At 40.5% G+C, this 20807-nt stretch overlaps 3 protein-coding genes and 1 non-coding gene across 4 annotated transcripts; 1 reads left to right on the top strand and 3 right to left on the bottom strand.

The window, feature by feature from the left end:
* Window positions 1–12121: 12121 nt before the first annotated feature.
* hbbe2 (hemoglobin beta embryonic-2) lies at window positions 12122–12867 on the bottom strand. Its single transcript, XM_053413786.1, has 3 exons — window positions 12776–12867; window positions 12429–12651; window positions 12122–12250 (listed from the first exon to the last, which is right to left on the bottom strand). The coding sequence occupies exons 1-3, from the start codon at window positions 12865–12867 to the stop codon at window positions 12122–12124; spliced, it is 444 nt and encodes a 147-aa protein (XP_053269761.1).
* Window positions 12868–15410: 2543 nt separating this feature from the next.
* On the top strand, window positions 15411–16946 carry hbae5 (hemoglobin, alpha embryonic 5). Its single transcript, XM_053413803.1, has 3 exons — window positions 15411–15544; window positions 16210–16417; window positions 16818–16946. Exons 1-3 carry the CDS (start codon window positions 15450–15452, stop codon window positions 16944–16946), a joined length of 432 nt encoding a protein of 143 aa, XP_053269778.1. The 5' UTR covers window positions 15411–15449.
* trnai-uau (transfer RNA isoleucine (anticodon UAU)) lies at window positions 16059–16151 on the bottom strand. The gene is given in 2 exon segments: window positions 16059–16094; window positions 16114–16151. It is a non-coding gene; the product is annotated as a tRNA-Ile (tRNA).
* A 315-nt stretch (window positions 16947–17261) lies between the features above and the next one.
* Window positions 17262–19142, bottom strand: aqp8a.2 (aquaporin 8a, tandem duplicate 2). Its single transcript, XM_053414001.1, has 5 exons — window positions 18883–19142; window positions 18581–18707; window positions 18199–18413; window positions 17394–17528; window positions 17262–17307 (listed from the first exon to the last, which is right to left on the bottom strand). The coding sequence occupies exons 1-5, from the start codon at window positions 19140–19142 to the stop codon at window positions 17262–17264; spliced, it is 783 nt and encodes a 260-aa protein (XP_053269976.1).
* Window positions 19143–20807: the final 1665 nt, after the last annotated feature.

Here is a 20807-nt window from a genome sequence, read left to right as displayed (position 1 = left end):
TTTTCAAAGACCCCGTGGATACCCTGATATAAATAAATTGAATTAATCACAATATAAATAAATTAAATCTCTGCCCATAGAGAGGAAGTCTAGACCACAGCCGTTTTAGGGGAGTCTTCATTAATGTCTGTCCAACCAAACCCAAGCGTCTTGACCCCATGATATTCATCCAATTCCTACAGAGCAGTGAATAGATCAATAACCAATAACTTTATCATGCGTCAATGCTAATACAATAGAAAATCTATGAAGCCTCAATGATGACAGTCTTAACTAACATTTACCTTGGCTTTATATTTACATATTACTGAATGGTTGTCAAGGTGAGTCAGAGTATACGATAAGGGAAGCAGTCTAATAGGAAATCTGCCAAGGACGCTCATTTAATCCTCTACATGACCTCTCCGCTGCATAATTCCTTTGTTGCATGTCAGATCTCGGGATCCATCACGTCTCCGCGTCCGGTTTAGTCACAGGCATGTTTTGGCGCGCCTTAATCCCCTCAAGTGGTGACGACACAATGCGAACGATGCCAAGGGATTCATTGCACCCTTGTCGTGGCATACGTCCGTTCCTGTCCATCCTGGGAGAGGGATCCCTCACATGTGGCTCTCTCTGAGGTTTCTACATTTTCCCCTGTTTATGGGTTTTTTTTGGGTAGTTTTTCCTTACTCTTGTCGAGGGTTAAGGACAGGATGTCACACTCGATTTAGCCCGATGAAACGAATCATGTTTTTGAATATTGGCTATACAAACAAAGCATGTGAGTGAATAATTTGTATGTGCTTTGCAGACTGATTATATTATTGCATTTCAGGTGGTTTGCTGGGCTTAAAGTGTGAAATTCTGGTGCATAGTTGCCATGTGCCAAGTTCACTATATTCCCGTATAGGGAACCTCACTAGGTAGTATGTTCCCCCGCAGACAATGTGCCTACAGCGGATGACAACACCGCGGCGGTGAATGGCACACATAACAGTTTCACTAGGTAGCATATTCTCCTGCAGGCAATGCGCCTACGGAGAATGGCCACGCCGCGGCGGTGAATGGCTCACACATAGCAGATACCGATACGTACGTCAGGCTCCGAATATGTGCAGTTTTGGGGAGTTACAAGTATTTGCTCATCACTCCCATCATTCCTGTGTAATCATATGGGGGAGTGATTAAGTTGGAGCCTAGACGCCAAACACTAAATCTGTTGTAATAAATATATTACATGATCGAACGTGAGTTGTCTGACTGAAATACACATGTACAAAAAGCTGTACTGCAATGCTGATGATAAGAAAGAGTCAATGACCTTTTTGATTCCCAAACAACATGTTGAGTTATTTTCTTGAACTAAACAGTATTGCACTTGAAGATACTGATCCATGGAGTGTTTGTTCTTTCACATTGCACAATAGGATTTATACACATCTAGTGTCACAGGTGAAGAGAAGGCCTCCGACACCAAAGAGGACGTTTGATAAGTAGAAAGTGATTTTCTTTATTTTAGCTTTGTTCTTTCCTCAGCAGCTCAGCCCATTGTTTGTCAAAGAACTCTTTCATGGTCCGTCCTGCACGTCCAATCTGTGAATCGTCCTCATTGCACTTCTCACAGTTGTCAAACACGAGGTGGACGTCCATGAGGAAAGTCTCGGAATTTTGGTACCTGCAAAGATTGGAAATGGTTTAATTGTAATTCAGAGGCAGCATTCAAATCAGAAAAGTAACGTAGTAAATAAAAGATGTATGAATGCATGTATAACACAAACGTACTGGTTGTTGGTTAGTTTTTTTCGGATGGTCGAAAAGTCCATGGGCTTTTTGATTATCCTTTTGTACCAGGGGTAGGTTTTGAGGTTGACTGGAGTTACAAAGGGCCTCGCGTCCTCATGAGCCTCCAGCTCAGCCAGCAGAACTCTGGAGGAAAATGAGCAGTCGACAGAGCTGAGCTTTTTAATATAGTTTCAGATATTTGTGAAAAAGTTTGAAACAGATTTTGAAGTGAACAAGGATCTGTTTGCAATGTTAAAGTAAAAAATCCACAACTGAAACTAATCTGATGGGTTCTTCCTTGGGTCGCGTCCATCTCCCCCAATGCTTGCGCTTATAACGTTGAGATGAAATAAATGCGGTTCTCTATCCATGCAGTGAGAATGTGTTCATACCTACCGGCACATTTCCTGCCAAACTTTGTCTTCCTTGGCCAGTTTGGCTCTTTTGGCACAGGACCCACGGCTGTCAAGCTTGGCCCTGCGCCTCTTCCTTCCCCCAGCTTTTCGGTTCTGTAGCCCCGTAATCCGGAGGAATTGAGCGCTTTGCTGAAAGACGGGACATAAAAACGACTGGTGAGGAGCCACGCGCAACACGTACCATGCAGATTTAATAAATGGATGTGGACATGTGGAACAATGAAGATATCATTGGACAGTTGAACAGATTGAGGCTCGTTGATCTGCTCTGCTTGTGGCCTAGGGGATTTTATTAAGTGAAAGACAAGAGAAAAGAGTCTCAGGTTTACCTTGGCCACACAAATATGACAGAACCATTTGTCGACAGGAACTGTGCTGATCTTTGGTCTGTGGCAGTATGTGTGGCAGCCTTTATCGCAGCCGTGACAAATTAAGAGGAGTTCCTCATTATCCTCCTTTTGACAACGGATGCAGTGCTGGAAACAAAAAGAAAACATCAGCAGTTACATATTCAAACAGAGAAAACGTGCATTTATAAAGGAAGATGCAGATCTAATATTGTTGTTTCCTGGTGATGGTGCATTATAAATTGATGCTAGTGTATTTTTCTTCTTATCCTCTGTAGCTTGTATAATTGCTTGTCCGTTAATTGTTCCTGATAACAAGTTCAATTAACTGAAAGAAGCTCACAGCTTCAGCTACTCTTCCTGAGCTACGTTGCTGAAATATGGCCAGAAGAACATTAGGATGACGCAGTGAAATTGACCTTTGACCTTTTGGATAAAACTCTCAAAATGGGTGACAAACAACACATCACTTCTTGATTTATGGCAGAAGAGAATGGGACAGACGGACAGACGGATGATGCACAATGATAACGCCTGCAGTTCATGGCTGTCACATACAAAAAAATGGCTATTTTGTATGTGACAGTGAAACAATGAAACCATAAATTTGTCAAAACATCTAATCTTCACTATAGCTCCTACAGTGATTATACTGATTTATTTCCTATGTAAAAAAAACAACAACACATGCCTGGTTGAATTCTTAATCTCTCCACATACATGTATGATGTACATTCCACAGATGGAGACTATCTGTGGTAATATGTACGCACTCTGATGTACGGACTCTCTGTGTGTGAATACCTTCAGATCTGGTATACACATGTCTTCGTTTGGGGCATTGGCTTTTTCCAGCTCCACATGTCTGAGCTGGAGTTCCCTCTGCTTGTTTAGCTGTTCCTCGTTCGTCTTCTCCTGCTTCAGACGTTCTTTCTCCTGCAGCCAAGAGATCGTATTATTCCCGATGATATTGAGATCGGTATAAAAAACACAAATTAGAAACTAAATTACCAAAGTCTAAGAAAGATGCATCCGTTTCACAGCAATCTTACAAACCACACAGACAGGACATAACAAAGCATAATAAAACATAACAATAAAAAATTATAAATAATAAAATAAAATGATAGTAAGGGTCCATTTACTAGGACTAAGAAGGCATAATAAGTTGCTAAATACATAATAAATGGGGCCAAAACATTACCGGGCTGACAACAGAAGCAACAGTGAAAAACACAATTTGCTCATAAACATCAGTTATTGACCTTGATTCTTTTCTCAGCCGCCAATTTTCGGGCCTTGGCTGCTTCTTCCTGTTTCTGTCTTTTAGCCTGTGAATGAAAAAAAGTTCAAGAAACAGAGTTGGCTGACACACTCATTCAATAAGTACCATATGTCCAGAACAGAAAAGATAAATTAACATTTAACCAGATCAACAATGTCTGATTAATGAATGAACCGATCATTTCCTTGGTTAGAGGTATAACATGAAAAAAACTTGAATGAATATTTAAGTGTTATACTTCATATTTTGTATAATTTTGGTATTAGTTTGCTGTGGTCGCTCACTGCTCTGTGTGTCTTGCACCAGATGGGTCAAAAGCAGAGGTTAAATTTCCCTACCTGCATGAGTGTGCCTGTGCATGTCTGTGCATGTGTTTGGGACACATAAATGCATCTTAATCTTAATCTTAATCTTAATCTTAATGATGTCAATAGAAAATATTCCACACAAATCTAAATAGAGCAAGTGTCTCTCTGGTAATATCAGATCTAACATATTGACACGCGGAGTGAAGAGATGATTATTCCCTCCCATTAAGGCTCAAAGACAAAATGGCAGCTGTTTCTGCAATCACTTTCAGGACCAACCTCGAGAAGTTGCTGAGCACGGCGTTCTTTCTCCATTCGGAGCTGCTGCATGCGTTTGATCATCTTCTGGTAAAAGGATGAGAGCAAGATCAAATTAATTAACTGTTAAGTCATGCATGTTATAGAGAGGAGGGGGGGGGGGCAGGGTGTGGGGTGAGGAAGCAAAGTGGGTCTATGCAAATCAGGAAGGTGTAGCATTTTGAAGGATAGCAACTTGCTTGTGGAATTTCAGAGCAGTTCAACTGTTTCAATTTAAAACATTGAGAGTGCACAAATTCTGAAAATGCAACAGCTGATAGTTGGGAAGAAAGATCCTTACCTCCTGTTCGAGAAGTTTCATATGCTCTCTCTTTATCCTCTTCTGCTCAGCCAGCCTTAAGGCTAGAAAACACAAACATGTTAGGTTCACACACGCAATCTGATCCAATGTTAGAGAAGAGTCTGACGAGACTGTGGCTGTTTACCTTCCTGCCTCCTGGCCTCCTTGGCTGCTCGGGCCTTGGCCTGCATCTCCATTTTTTTCATCAATTTAATCTCAGCTAACAGTCCAGCCATTTCTGAAACATGATGGGATATAAACCATGAAATCACCCGCCACAGAGAATTGAAAGGATTAGTAAAATATTGACCTGCAGACAACCCCAAAGTCCTGATTTCCAGAGGAAAAGCCTGAAGCATTTAGTGACATATGGTTCTTATTTATATTAAAAAACTCTAAAGATGGTTTAGGTTGGTCTTAACAGTAAGGAAAAAAGTTGAGAAAGAAAAGCCTCATTGGCGATAAACCTTGTTCTATGTTCTTAATGTTAAAGGGAGCCTCTTTTAAGGTGGGTCTTACAAGGTGGGCAACTCTTACAACTTGTTTTTGTGGAGCTGACTCCAAAACATCCACCACTGACATTGTTTGAAAAAACGGTTTTGGAAGTAAACTCTATTGTAGCTGAGCTGGGATCATCTTAAAGTGATCTCACATATATGTTCAGGTGGCCAGACTTCCTCATGAAAAATCAGAAGTGAAAATTTCAGATTTAGCCGGTTTTACCTATTTCACAGGTGACACTGAAACATTTCAAAGATGTACACTGACCTTGATCCTCCAGTTGGCGGCGCAGCTTGGCATCCATCGCTGAGATAATGGGAGTGATCTCCTCCTCAGCCAGTAAAAACCACTGACGACCCTGAGAAATATTACAAGGATTAAAGAAAATGAAAGGAGAAGATGGTCAGACTGACTTGTATCTACCGATTGCTTACATTAACAAAAGCAAGCTTTCAAGCTTAAGATTCATCATAAATTAACTTTGATAGATATGTCTCAACAAATATGTGAATTCTTGTAATGTTTCTATCAGACCTCACACCATTTTACATTAAATGTATGTATCTCATATATATATATATATATATATATGTTGTGCAGAGTAAATAAAAGGGAACATTTACCTCTGGTCCTTGTCTGGCTTCATAGAAGGCACCAACTTTAATTTTTGGACTAAAGCTGAAGTTGTCCCTTGAGATTTTAGATATTCCATTCTCCACCAAGTACTGCAGACAAAAGAATTATGCATTGTAATTAAAGCATGGGAAGAACTGGGAGCTATATAACTGGTAACTTGTTGTGATTTCCACTGGTGTGTGATTACATAAAGCTGCAGTGACTATATGCCATGGTTTAAGGTTTTATATTTTCCATAAATTGTTGGTTCACCTTTGTCACATTAGGATACCGATGCAGTTTCTTCCCGCATGGTGCAATGTAAGCAACTTCCACTTTGAGTTGACCTGCCACGCTCCTGATCCGAGTCTCTCTCTGCCACCTGAGCAAACACAATTACAAACCAAGTACAACATATAAATCATGAATTCAATATCATTAAAATATTGTATCAGCTGTATTCAGTCATCATTAATATATATAGACTTTTAAAGAGAAAGATTTCTTGCAATAGTCATTTCCCGCTATTGAATAATGGTGTTCAGAGTCAGAACTGGGGCAGATACATATCCTCTCATTCAAACCAGCAGGGAAACAAGGAGGGAAATGATGTAATGGATGACTGTACAGCTGTCTACTCCTAGATGGACATGAGCCAAGAGGGGCAACCCCTCAGTCCCCAGGAGAGTCAGATCATCAAAACAATGTTAGTTTCATTTAACAAGAATTTCATGCACAACAGCTCACCCATACTCAAGAGGCAACTTCAGAACTCTGTCCACTGTCAGTCTGCTCCTCTTCCCTGATCCTAAAAACAGGGAGACATGACTCAGCACCTTCAACCTGAGCAAGTTACACTACACATCTCATCTTAGAAAGTCACAATGTTCTCTACATGTTCCATGACTCATCCAGTATCAGATTCAAAAAGCATCTGCCTGGGATATAAAAACAAAAGCTGCTGGAGATAAAACAATGATGTGACAAATATAAAAAAAAGAAGTATCATTATGCAAGAGGTAGGGAGACAAAGGTGTGTGTGTGTGTGGGGGGGGGGGGGGGGGGGGTAAAAATTGTGAGAAATCAATGCTGTCCTGAAGCAGAGATTTAACGATCTTAGTCAACTGTAATTTCAAGCTGTATGGTAGTTTCTGGGTGTGTTTGGTACCTGGCAGTGGGGTAAGTTCAGACTCAGCTCGCTCTGTCATGTCATCGTCAGAGCCGACAGAGGGTGACATGTCAATCACCAGATCGCCCTCTGACTGGCTCTCTGGGGAATTCCAGAGTGACAGAAGAAAAACAAGTGAAAGAGCAGAAATAAATCCTAATTAGCATTCTTCAAACAACCAAACCATCCAGAGCACTGGCCATTTCTCAAAGTAGCCTCATCTAACAGTGAAGACATTTGATTAATTAAAGAGAGGGGTGTTAAATCTAACCAGAATCCTCCTCCTCAAGATCATCTGCATCAATTTCATCTTTGCCACCATCTCCCAAAGAGTCAGAGTCAGAGTCCTTGCTGCTGTGGATGTCAGACGAGGTGGTTTTCAGGAGACTCCTTCCTGCATGTAGAGATTTAGGCCTCCTGGTCTTCCTCGATCCGCGTCCATGCCGCTTGTTGTTGAGGGTGCTGCTCTGCATGCGGCGCCTCTTGATGAGATCCAAGGGGGCATCCTGAACTTCACTGTCGAGCGCTCCATTAGGACAAGGGTTCAGCAACAGGTTGGTGTCATTGCTGTGTGGGAGAGATGGCAAATGACTACTCGATATATCTGGCAATATTTGGGTGGTAACAATGTTGAAGAGGATGCTGAATTTATTTGACTTAATACCCGTTCTGGCTGGAGAGTTGCTGAGAGACAGGTTGCTTTAAAGAGACCTCGGAATGCACGCGCTAAATAAAAATGCAAAAGAAAAGGAAACAAAGGGGGAAAAAATCAAGTAATTACACAAACTGTTACTCACATTACATCGCTGTGGGCTGTGAATGAAGGAATTTAAGGTGTAATAAGAGACAGGGACAATAAAGAGCAGGCTCGTGGCTGTCAACAACAATGAAGGAGGAAAAAATATTGTATATTTTCAAACTGTTTGGCCTAGTGCCATCCTGCAAATTCAGCTGTCATCTCGCATTTGTTGCTCGTGTCATGCTCTGGCAACCAAAAGTCTGTATTTAATGTACCACCATCATATGAACTAAAATGCTCTTGTTACAGATAGCCACATTCCACCTCCTTCTCAGTACAGTGACAATAACGGAGTCCTGTAAAAAGGCCAATTTCTCTCTCTTGATAACAAACATCCTGAAGCAGAACAGAGCTAATTGCTTGTCAGTTTTCTCCATAAAGCTAAACACATTGACCACCGCATGACTAGAAATCTACAAGGGACAGACTTTCGTGGACTACGATAAAAGTAATCAAAATTGTGTCTATGCATTCATCGTCTATTGTGATGGGAACCACAGATTTGTTCAGCGAGAATGAGGGACAACACATGAGAACAGAGCTCATTCTGTTGCAAGAGAGAAACAAACTACAGGAATTCATTTTTCTGTACATGAGAAAAAATTCAGAAATAAAAGAAAACCAGCTACAATGCAGCAACACGAATACAAATTATAACTCACCTTTCGTGATGTAGATCTGTTGCGGTTTAATGAGATTTCCTCTGGGTTTCCACTGCTCTCCTTTGGGTTATGAACAGGCTGCGTGGGCTCAGAAGAGGGCATCTGACCCCTCTGTTCATGTGAGGGCTTCTGTGGGGCTAACGCTGGGGGTGGTTTGGGTGAAGAGGAGACGGGTAGAAGTTTATGTAAGGAAAGACATTTAAGTTTGATTGAGCTACCCAGAGACAGGGGTTTTTGAGGGGAACAGTGGGGAAGAGGTTCGGGGGAAGAGGAGAAAGAGATGGGCTTTGGTGACGGTTTCTGTCCGTCCTCCTCTGCAGTCCTGGTTTTCTCGAGACACAGCGTAATTTTGACGGTTTGTCGCCGGCCAGCAGGATGGGGAGAGGACTGGATACGGCCATCTAAGGTGTACTTTGTCAGCCGCTGAGTGGGAAGATGTGTAGAACAGGGAGAGGACAGAATGTCATGTCAAATACTGCTGAGAAAGCCTCACTGTGGCAACTCTGTCACTTAGCACATACATCCAGTTTGCTGCCATTAAGGCTGCTTTACACAGAGACATTTTTTAACAACTGCTAAACACAAAACTTCACAAAACAACCTCTTGTACCAGAAGCATTAATTTGAAATGTCCCACCAACATAGAAATATGGCCTTATGGTAAATGATAAACCAAAAATAATGTCTCAGCCAATTGTAGATATTCTGCTAAATGTTTAAACACAGACAACAGCATTTCAACACAGCCTGGCCTTACCTCATCCTCCTCCATGGCATCAGCATCCCTGGAGTGATCTGACATGGATCCTGAATGGCTGCTACTCATGATTGAGTATACCTCACAATAGAGTCAGTTCAGGTTCCACTTTAACCACCTTGAGAGAATCCAAGATGGTGAACTACATTCTCTATTCAAGAGTAGTTGAACAGGTGAATCAGCACCTTTAAACATTCCTATGATATAATATCATGGAAACAGCCTATTGTCTTATGGACAACAAAGGCAAAGTATCCTAAGATCCTCGTATAATTCTCCTGTGATCTCCAGAGGGGAAATATATTGTCATTATTTCTATATTTGTAAGTTAATGCAGCAACTGTTTTTTGCAACCAATTGTAATTTGGGGCAGTTTCCTCATAGGCCTTGCAAAGTTTCGTCTTTTTGTTGTTTTAATGGTGCAGAACCGAGAATAATTGGCCAATCAACTGAAGACTGGTCACCTGATTTCATGTCATAAAGCAGTATGATGTAACCAGTGATACTGGATTACCACACTTGCCCATAATGCACCTGGCAGCTATTCTTGGAAGCTAAATAAGTCTGTATATTCATTAGACTGAGAACACTCAGTGTCAATCCGCCATCCATACAACTGATACATCTCATAGTTGCATCATTCACACGAGCCTTCGATTTACCATTGACAGAGTCCTTCCATTTCTTCACTTTTCTCTCCTGGGTGTATTTCCCTTCACCCTCTAGGCATGAAAAAGAAGTGGAAAGAAGAGTGAGCTTTGCTTTTTACTACAAAACCATATTATATTACCACAGCTATCAGTTTGTTATTCTGGCAAAATCACAAAATCTCTTTGAAGTTACACTATTAACTGACGGTCATAAATAGTTAAAAAAGAAGGGAAAAAATGTAATTTGTGCAGCTCAACCTTTCTCTCTTATACACACAAAGAAAATACAGGACAAAATAATGATCCATATTAAACATGTCATTCACCAGTCCATAAATATTGTCCTCCCCCTCATTTAAGACCTAAATGACAATCATGTAACTGCAAATTATGGACAACGCTCAATGCCAACAAAATCAAAAAAAAAATATAAACACACACATACTGAAAATTACAAATCTCAAATTATCAAATGATTAACCCAGTTAAATTAACTCAGATAATTGATTTGAAATATCATAATACACTAGTGTGTTTATTTGAATGGCATATGATGAACTTTGTCTTCCCTAACAAGTCTTCAGAATTCTTCATTCGTGTTCTTTTTTTTCTCCATTCCATTGAAGCGCTACAGAAATAACAATAATACTAAGTGTATATCAAGTCCCAGCCTTGAATTAATGGTTACAGTTAGCATTGTGTCATGTTAACTTATTATAGGTATGTGTGTTTTGCATATGTTTTATCAGGAGAGTGTAAATCGTTATACCTCAGCAAATAAATTCCATTTAGAAGTAAAAGCTGCTGAAATCTAAAGGGCCAAGGTTTTGGGCTAATGATCACTTTCATAACGTATTCAAATGAGGCCCCCTGCTGGATGGATTACGAAGTTGCACACTTTGTGAACGATGGCTGCATTATGTGTGCTGATGGTTTTAAAAATAAATTGACCTCTAGTGGGATCTGTGGTGACTGGGGTCGGTGGGATGGGTCATGTTATGGTTGAGGTCAAGACGTCACTGCTCACTCTGTCAACTGGAGTAAACAGCAACATTTCTCATGAGCTATTTTTCTAAATGAAAATTAGTTTGAAAAAGTTCTCTAAAATCCATGAAAGTTAAAGTCAGTTAATTTACATAATTGTACAGTGTTGATAAAGAAAGAATAAGGACTTAAGAAAAAAAGAATCCATAAAAACAGATACTGAGGAAACACGGTCTCACCAATTTGCAAAAAGGAAACACGAGGAACATAAAAAGCAGAAGAGCTTAATAAAAAGTCAATTGAATAGTAATAAATAAACGGATGAATAAAAATAGAATTAGATGATAGAATCCCATAGCCTATATGTCCTTCGTGTATTCAATTGAGTAAAATCCTGTATGGGTTTAAGTAAAAAGTAAAGTAAAAAAAAAATGTGTATTAAAAGGTAAATAATAAAAAAATAGTCAAACAAGTGAATTTAAAATGGGATTTACCAAATAGTAAAAACAGGGTGAAATATAAACAAATGGACAAAAAAAAATAAAAAAATTCAAAGCCAGACTAAAAATGTAGGTTTTAAGTTTTATTTTAAAACAATATTAACACTTTTTTCTGAGAGCATGGACTATTATATTTAATTTTTTTGATATCTTGTTAGGGCTTAACAGTAATTCAGTCATGTCAACGTTCGTTTATACCCAATCCCCGAGACTTTAAAATGTATAAAAAAGTGACTCTTCTGGTTGAAATGAGGTCACTGTATTGGTCTGTCTGTCAGCTGTCAGTTGTCCTCATGTGGCTTTCAGCATCACGGCACACTGACGCATCGGGAGGGTTGTGGCTCTTATCTGTTAAGAGTTATGGGGCTTACGTTAAGAAAATATGTAAACATTTTGCGCATTAAACTCGGAAAAAAAAATAACAGCAACGAGGTTGGTAAAGTCTCTAGAAATTCAGTGGTGCCATAGGAGGTATCATCAGCCCAGTTTATTATGGATTTCCTCTATACATATATAAAATGTTATTATTGAATGTATTTTTCATATATATTTTTCTCTTTTGGGTCTGTAATGGTGCTTTTGCGCGCGCCCTCAAGCGTGCAATGGCTCTGCGTAATTGCGGACTCGAACAAGAAAATAGAAAAGAGATGAATAGTTCATTGGTAGTTGAATTTTATTCATTTATGGAAGAGACTCATAGGCCTAACACATGTGAGCAGACGTTATGGAGCTCTCCTCCGGGTGTCCGGGTGCGGGGGCTGCGGGGTTTAGTGGTACTGCCTTCCCAGAGCGGACACCACCACGGCCAGGAACTTCTGGAACGCGGACTGGATGTCAGGAGTGAAGCCGTTTCCCATTTTGGCGGCGATGACGATGGTCAGGCAGTCAGCCAGGAGCTGCAGAAGGAAGGGAACGAATTAAACGAATCGTGAAGATGAAATGGTTGGGAATATTACGCGCATTTGGCATCATGGAGAATCTTTTCTAAATGGGTTTCCTTTGGCACAAACACTTTAGTATAAATAACAGCAAAAGTGTAGGATCTTTGCATGAGTAAAAATGTTAAAGATTTACCCTGAAGTTGTCGGGGTCGACGTGCAGCTTCTCGGAGTGCAGGATGCTCAGCTCGGCGTACGTGCCCTTGATGTCGTCCATGTTCTTGACTGCGCGGTCCAGGCCGTGCAGCACCTTGATCCCGTGGGCCGCGATGGCCGGGTTGGTCTTGATGGCCTCGGCGTTGTAGAGGTTGCCGAAGGAGCCGAAGTACCTCTGGGTCCAGGGGTAGACGATCAGACACCTGGGGAGGAGGAGGAGAGAGGAGGAGGGTGAAGGTGTTGGCACCAGAGGAGGACACAGGCATTTAGAAAACATAAAGCACTAATTGCATTTGTGTTATGTTTGAAGAGCAATGCCCTCCATACCTGCTCAGGGCTTTGGGTCCGATATCGTCATAGTCCAGGCTGGAGAAGATGCTGGTGATGCTGGTGCGCTCCTGCTCAGTCCACTTAACCATGGCTGCTCTGGATTTTTTTTTTGTCTTGCAGGCTTCGGAGAATAAAAAGCTGAATAGTGCCTCGGTTGGAGCTACAGGTCTATTTAAATGTGCCAGAGTGGCCTCCACCCTGCAGAAGAGGGCAGCTGTGATAGGCTGGAGATGATGGGTCTCAGATAAACCACGTCCCTCTAGACTTCTCCAGAAGCTTCTTTGGTATTTTGCAGATTTACGGAGATGCAAAAGATGCACGACACCACTGTGATGCTCTTGGCGATCAATTTGTTCTGCAGGACAAATTTGAGAAATCATTAGATAATATTTTTTTTGCAAAATGCACCTTTATTTGGATGATTTAAGCTGTTAAATTAAATTAAATGATCAAATAATATTTGTGCACGTGGGAAAACAATGAAAACTTAATTTAGTGAGGTCTTCTGGTTTAAATGAAACAACTGTTCTCCTTATTTGCCAACTCGTTGTATTTAGCTATTTTTAAGAGGTTGCCATATAGTTCCAGTCTTCCCTCGGCTCATTTAACCTTAATTAACCTGCAGGACAGGAACCTTTTAACTGAAGCCCTCTGATTCCACGGCCCAGAAAACATCGTTTATCAGTTAATATCTTCATTCATTTTTAAATAATGATCTGAGAACCACATATTTGCAATTTAACACGTAGAGCACCTTGTAACGGTATTTGAAGGTGCTATATAAATAACGTTTTTATCATTATTGGTAGTATCAGTAATATTGTAGTAGAATTATGTGTAGAAATCAATATTTTGAAACTTCAGGAAAACCAGGTTAAGAAACCTAAATTGCAAGCACTATAAATCAAATGTACAATTTACTTTAATGTAATTCGATTAATTCTCAAATATGATATGATCTTATATCTCTAATTAATTTAATATCGATTTTTTTAACGTTATTGCTTGATTGATTTAATTAAATATCAGGAAAAATCATAGTTAATATGCAATCAAATAATTTCACTTGATGTTTTTCGATTATTTCTCATATGATACAATATTTTGTAATTTGTTTAAGCTTTTAAACATTTTATATCAACATTAAACATGGCTGAAATACAACTTTTTTCTTCTTTTTTTTCTCCAAAAGTTGAAACTTGTTTGAGACCATTTCATTCTTCTTATTAAACATCAGATGCTCGCCAGACACTGGGATGGTGCGTCATGCCATGAGTCCTGTTATCTGTCAAAGCACACTGGTGTTTATCTGCAGCAGCGCCGCCTCCGCCCAAACACCCGCTGCGCAAATTCACGTATGTTTTGCCAAGAAATAATACTTGAGCGAGGCGATAAAGAGGACGAGCGCAGTTTCCTCCCTTTGATAGGAAATAAATTATAGTACCCGAGCCAATAAAATGTATCTAATTAAAAAATGAATCACCGATAAATCTCACTCACACTGATTTAAATCATAGGGGCAGATTTGTTTATTTATAGGTAGTGATTGATACAGTCAGCTGCAGGAAGTTAAAGAATGAAATTAAAGGAATTATATTATTAAAAGTGTTGTTGTTTTCTTTTGAGCAAATTGCTGAGTGTGCATTGATTCACTTGATTTCATGAAATGACATTAAATGACCCGTGACATTTTTCTGTCTTCTTACATTAAAACTTTTTTGCTTAAAATGTGGGAATCAAACAAATCGACTAAAAGCGATATATGGGTTAAAAGTGTTGATTCACTCTTCTTTTTTTTTAAAGCAGAGTTAAAATTAGTTATTGTGTTGGAATAACTTCAGAAAATCCCCTCTCTCTTCTTGTCTGATGAACACACACACACTTGGGTCGTGTAACAAGTTTTCAGAATATAAATAGAGATATAATAAAGAGGATCCTTTTACATTTTATGTTTTATTCATTATTTTATGTTTTATAAACTCACCCATCGCTCTTAGTGTTACACATTTCAACTACAAGGGAAGGTACTCTTCATTAAATAATAAAGGCATCATGATAAACGGGGAAATCAACATGAGAACAAAATAAAATAAAGTGGAAAGATGGCGTATTGCATCGTGCACTTTGCCCACAATTTAATGCAATTGTCGGTGACTAACTTTAAAGATGTTGTGGTATTTCTACTTGAATTTTGTGTTATTTGACTCTAAAGATTCACAGTGTAACAGTGCAGCTACTTTTATAGTAATTGTATTTAATTTATTTCATAAAAGGCAGTGGAAAACAGGAAAGAAAAATAACTCTCAAGTTGCATAAATCCTGAACACTGCTTCTCATGTGTTGTTTTGACTACCTGACACTCTCTCCTGTGACCTGACATGTCCTCCTGACGTCAGACATCACCCTGAGGCCCGGCATGCACCTCAAACCCGAATCATCATGTTTGTGTCAACTGTCGCCCTGATACCCACCCCTCCACCTGGCACCCGGCCACTGACGCGTATATCAGGGGGCACCGGGAAGGTGCCGATCTGCATCAGGGGAGGCAGCTTGGCATCTGTTCCGTGGGTGTGACTGCGGAGCCAACTGAGTTTAAATAGAAGTCCGGAGGAACCGGACAACACCGTCCCATTCAGATACAGAGGAAGAGGAATAGAGAACCAAGAGAACCATGAGTCTGTCAGAGAAAGACAAGGCCGCCGTCAGGGCCATGTGGGCCAAGATCGGCAAGTCAGTGGAAGTGGTTGGGGCTGATGCTCTGGGCAGGTAAGTGACATGTTGGATCACATGCTGTGGTTTTTATCTTTCTTTTTTTCTTTGGCTGAAGAAAAGGCTCTCATCACATCAGTGCCACAAAATCTCATGTGACTTATCTGTGATATTGATTCTGTATGGATCTATCGTTACCTCGTTACTTTAGTTAAATCTTTGCTTAAACCGTCTTGTGTGAATAATTTGTTTTAAGTAAATAAGAAAAGGGATAAGCTTTGATGATACGTTATATATATATATATATATATATATATATATATATATATATATATATATATATATTATTCTTATTCTTATTTTTATTCTTATTATTTGTGTTATTCTTATTATTATAGAGGTAAAAGATTCAAAATTATACCTTGCGAGAAAAGTACGTTTAGATTTATAAGGAGTATCCTTAGGCAAGTTTCTTTGGAGACCACAATTAAACGTGGTGTGGACAATTAGGAAATTGAGTGATTTAACATTATTCGACTTTAGATTGATTAATGGCCTTAACTAAACTTAATGCTCCAGGTGAGGCTCGAACTCACAACCTCGGCATTACTACGCAAATTACTGTTTATAAGTACCGCGCGCTGACCGATTGCGCCACTGGAGCCTGTTTTACTTTTCGTCCAAAATACCAAACTTTCTCACTTCTCTCTGCATCCCCACAGGATGCTCGTCATCTACCCGCAAACCAAGACCTACTTCTCCCACTGGGCGGACATGAGGCCCGGCTCTAAACCAGTGAAGGAGCACGGGAAGAGGATTATTAACGCAATCGGTCAGGGGGTGGCCAAGATCGACGACCTCAACAGCGGCATGCTGGAGCTCAGCGAGCTGCACGCCTTCAAGCTGAGAGTTGACCCGGCGAACTTCAAGGTGAGTCATGCGTCACTGACACCAAGTGCACCAAGATACCAAGTGTGCTAAAACCAAGCTTTATAGTAACTCTCATAATGTGCAAAAGTTGGATTCTCCTCTCACTGAATTGACCTGTGGGTACTTTTACGCACGGGAGGAGCTGGATTTACGCACAAATTACGCCCGTGTGCTGGAAAAATAAAACCTTTTAAGCAAGAAGCTCAGTCACATTTTTAAAAACTTACTTTCTGCAACCTAAATATCGTTTTTAATGGATCAGATTTCAGGGTCAAGGGTGTGAGAGGATAGAGAAATGCAACATTTATTTCCCTGTTGGAATGAACCAACTTATTCAGGTGGTTGCTGTCAGTGCAGACCATGTATCCAGTGGTTAATGGTTCTCCCCACTTGTCCACAGCTCCTGAGCCACTGCATCCTTGTGGTGATGGCCAACATGTTCCCCAAGGACTTCACCCCCGAGGTCCACGTCTCCATGGACAAATACCTTGCTTGCCTGTCCCTGGCTCTCTCTGAGAGATACCGCTGAGCTGACCTCAGTGCCACACACGGCCATGTCACCCATGCACGGTTGAAAATGAAAAAATAAACCGCATGTCGCCAAAAAACTCATGCAGCTGTGTGTTTCATGTCTCCAGAAATGTTTTATGCCGTTTTTGAATGGTATGAAGGTGAAATGAAGAGACCAAATGTGTTTTATTCTTTTTATTTCAAACTGAATCCTCCTCACAGGGGTCTTACAGCTTCACATCGATAAAAACATTTTGACGAATAAAAAAACTATACAGGCAGACGTCATTTATGGGATTATGATAACCGGGCGATAAACGCACAATAAAAGCTGTTATGATTTCATAACCACTCGTAACTTGTCATCACCGAGGATTAGCCTGAGAGAGAAGAGAGAGAATCATTTTGAGTCAGGTGTTATCTCTCATTTTATTTTATTTTATTGCAACATTCAACTTTCTCTCACCTGAGCAGAGCAGCAGCCACCAGACCTCCTCCTATGGGTCCCACCCAGTAGACCCAGTGGTAGGTCCAGTAGTTGGTCATCACTGCAGGGCCGAAAGCCCTGGCTGGGTTCAGACATGTCCCCGATACATCACCTCTGCACCAACAAGAAAACAACAACAGCTTTAAAACACACATTTTTAAGTCTTGATGCATTTTAAACTTACTTTTGTTTAGAAAATTTTTTAAAAAACTGCAAACTCAAACATTTCCCAGTAAACATCTCACACATTATAATGTGATGTGATATAATGCTTTAAAATATTAAAGGTTACCATTAAACATTTAATACACCCACTCTGAAGCATTTGATTTGAAGTAAGATGTAAAAAAAAGAACTCTAGAAATAATGATTAATAAACGATTTAATTCAATATAATTTAATTAATCAAAGTGAAGATATTTGAATGAAATAAAATAAATGTCATCATTTTCCCCATCATACGTACTTTGGGCTGCTCCATTTACTTTTTTCTCTGACTGGTTGAATTTTGAAAAATAAAACAATAAACATTTTAAACGTCCAAAATCATTCTTTGATCGTTTCAAATGATTTTCAAATTTTTTATTTAGTCAAATATGACTTGGAAATAAATGCCAGCTGTTATTATTGACTGGCTGGTAATACACAACATGAATCTTGTCTGAAATGGATTCAAACGCAGCATGGACCTTTTTAATTACTCTTAAATCTAATACGGTGTAAATGTTTGACACAATAAACTGCTCACACAGATTTCATTAAGATTTTGGGCCTTCGGTCTTACCCTGCCAAGACGTTGATGATGACAGTGGAGCCCACCAGGAAGGGAGCCAGCGGGGTCTTGGTCTTGTGGTTGACGGCTACCAGCAGCACCACCATGGTGATCAGGCAGGTCATGGCCACCTCCCCGAAGATGGCCCCGGACAGCTGGCTCTCGGACTTGAGGATATCGAACGCGGCTCCTGTGGCGTTGAAGTATCGATCTGCAGGGGTCATCATCTATAAGACAAAAGGTCAATGATGAACATCGTTGTCTGCTGAAGGAATGGGTGGTCACATTTATTTACATTTTATATGTTCAAGTGTATACAGAGGAGCAAAGATATGCAGCATCTCAGAATATTCTGCACTGTGTCTTTTATTGTGTCAGATTAAAGTTGGATGACCTTGGACATTCCCGCTCCGAGCACTCCTCCGATCAGCTGGCAGGCAAGATAAGGTCCCACCATCATCAGCTCCATGCCTCCGCACAGGTAAATGGCAATTGTGAAGGGAGGGTTGAAGTGGGAGCCACTGGACAGAGGGAAAGAAACAGCAAAGAAAAGGTGGAGGAGCAAGTTAGAGGCAAGTTAAGATCGAGCAAACTGCAAGAGACCCAAATATATGAATCTGCTAAAAACACAGCAAAGAAACTCTATTCAAACAGGAAATGTTATTTTACCATGTGCATTGAACAAAGGGCCTTTACCTGATGTTGTCCATGACCGCCACCATCACAGCCACAGCCAGTCCGTGCACCAGAGCCGGCTGCAGGCGTCCAGCTGCAGGCACGTTCTCGATGACCGACACACAGCCGACGAAAACGAAGAACATGGTCCCGATAATCTCGGCCAGGCAAGGCTGGAACAGCCTCTCATACCTGTTGGGAGCAGGGGGCGCCGGCGTCTTCTGGCCCTTCTCCATGAGAGTGGAGTCGACGTCTTGCATTTCCATTTTCTCGACTCCCATGTTGGCTCTGCTCTTGTTTGATTCCTGTTACTTCTGTTTCAGACGGTGATCTGTAGCTCAGAGATGTTGCCGCTGCAGCCTGCCCGTGTGTCCTCCAACAGGTAGAGCCGACCCAGTCTGCAGACGAAGTCCAGGGAACAAGATGTTGTGCTTATTTATACTCATCACAGGCAGCTGACACGCTGTGCAGTTGGATTGCGTCACGGGTCATAAAAGAGGAAAAAAATAAAAACCTGAAGTTGTCCGGGAACACGAGGTCACGGCTGGTGCACGAGCTCGGCCCTCGAAGGAGTCCATGGTGTCAGCTTTTCCGTAGGTGATGCAGTTCAATGAGAAGCCAGCTGTTCAAGGTTGCCCACAGTCTGACGTGTCTTTAATTCGTCATCATTATTGTTTTATTTGGATGCACAAGGCATACCTGGAGAGACAGGTAGCGGCCTACATAGATAAGACCTGACCTTGACCATAAACTCTACACAACCTCACACTCTGCAGACTTGTGTTAGACTACAACTACTACAATACTACACATAATTAGGTTTTATCAGATTGAACGTTTTTAGATTGTATGCTCAAGCACCTAAGCATATTTTACAATATAATACTGAAGTATGATTTTAAGATACTAGTACTTTACCTGCATATTTGTATGTTATGCTGCTCTACATTTGTCCTCTAGTATTCAGAGGGAAATATTGTGATAGTCAACAGTTATTTCTTAGTGTGTAAATTACAATTTTACATTAAAGATTGAATAAGATACAACACATTGCTTATTATTTCACCAGTGGTCCCCAGTTTATTTTCTATATGTTTTGTGGCCCCTTATGGAAAAAGTGAGGAGCCTGACTGGGGCCCGCCTGTCGAGTTTTAGATGTAAAATATGTAACAAACAAAAAAAAAAAACTCCTACAGCAACAGCTTCAATACAAACTGTAAAATTGTAAGTGATACTCCCATGATATATTCTCTGTAGTATATAGCATGCAACTCTTTTCAATAACTAATAAGGCACTTATTAATCTTACTCATCAGTTTATCCCTGACCTCTTATCCTCACACAAACTTGCTCAACCTTTGATATTCTCTGGCAGGGCTCCTTTTAACTGTTTCAGCGTCTGAAGACAAAACTTTAGAAATGAGAACTCTGAGGCTCTGGAACGACGTGGCCCAGGAAAGAGAGCAGCCGTTAGTAGCTAGTTTAAAAATGTACTTCTGTCAGTCCCTGAATTGATCTAGTTCTAGTTTTTATTCATTTTAAAGGGTGGTCGTTTTTAAAGTTCTGTCACCAGGAGTCGTTCAGTTGGAGGAAGTCTGAGACTGGGAAATGTTGATGGACATGCAGCAGCTTATAGTCCCATAACATATTGTCACTATAAAACCCTGGGGCCAGAGCTGATACAGGGTCCAACACACTGCGCGTTGTTTACTTCGTATAATTGACTTGATTGTACCCTGGGAGGATAATGTTGATAAGGTGTATGAGAGGAAAAGGCATTATAAGATTGGGAAGTAATAGTTTGCTCTTTGGGGTTTCGTTGCAAACATCCACCATCAGGTTGCTCAAAGATCTGGGGATCCACAGACAAGCCCTGCACCAGACTGAAGACTCCAGTGGTATTTTGGAAGAAAAACTGAGCAGAATATAAAACGAGACAATATAAC

The sequence above is a fragment of the Pleuronectes platessa genome, chromosome 21 (genome assembly GCF_947347685.1).
Source record: "Pleuronectes platessa chromosome 21, fPlePla1.1, whole genome shotgun sequence".
Lineage (NCBI taxonomy): Eukaryota > Metazoa > Chordata > Actinopteri > Pleuronectiformes > Pleuronectidae > Pleuronectes > Pleuronectes platessa.
This window is presented reverse-complemented; position numbering and strand designations above follow the sequence as displayed.

Excerpts from the sequence above, each read along its gene's own strand:
- hbbe2 (XM_053413786.1), bottom strand. The coding sequence starts at position 12,867 with ATGGTTAAGTGGACTGAGCAGGAGCGCACCAGCATCACCAGCATCTTC. Across the intron at positions 12,652-12,775 it reads GGACCCAAAGCCCTGAGCAG|GTGTCTGATCGTCTACCCCT; the intron begins GTATGGAGGGCA and ends CCTCCTCCCCAG. Across the intron at positions 12,251-12,428 it reads TCGACCCCGACAACTTCAGG|CTCCTGGCTGACTGCCTGAC; the intron begins GTAAATCTTTAA and ends TTCCTTCTGCAG.
- hbae5 (XM_053413803.1), top strand. The coding sequence starts at position 15,450 with ATGAGTCTGTCAGAGAAAGACAAGGCCGCCGTCAGGGCCATGTGGGCC. Across the intron at positions 15,545-16,209 it reads GGGGCTGATGCTCTGGGCAG|GATGCTCGTCATCTACCCGC; the intron begins GTAAGTGACATG and ends GCATCCCCACAG. Across the intron at positions 16,418-16,817 it reads TTGACCCGGCGAACTTCAAG|CTCCTGAGCCACTGCATCCT; the intron begins GTGAGTCATGCG and ends ACTTGTCCACAG.
- aqp8a.2 (XM_053414001.1), bottom strand. The coding sequence starts at position 19,142 with ATGGGAGTCGAGAAAATGGAAATGCAAGACGTCGACTCCACTCTCATG. Across the intron at positions 17,529-18,198 it reads ATCATCAACGTCTTGGCAGG|AGGTGATGTATCGGGGACAT; the intron begins GTAAGACCGAAG and ends TTGTTGGTGCAG. Across the intron at positions 17,308-17,393 it reads GTGGCTGCTGCTCTGCTCAG|GCTAATCCTCGGTGATGACA; the intron begins GTGAGAGAAAGT and ends CTTCTCTCTCAG.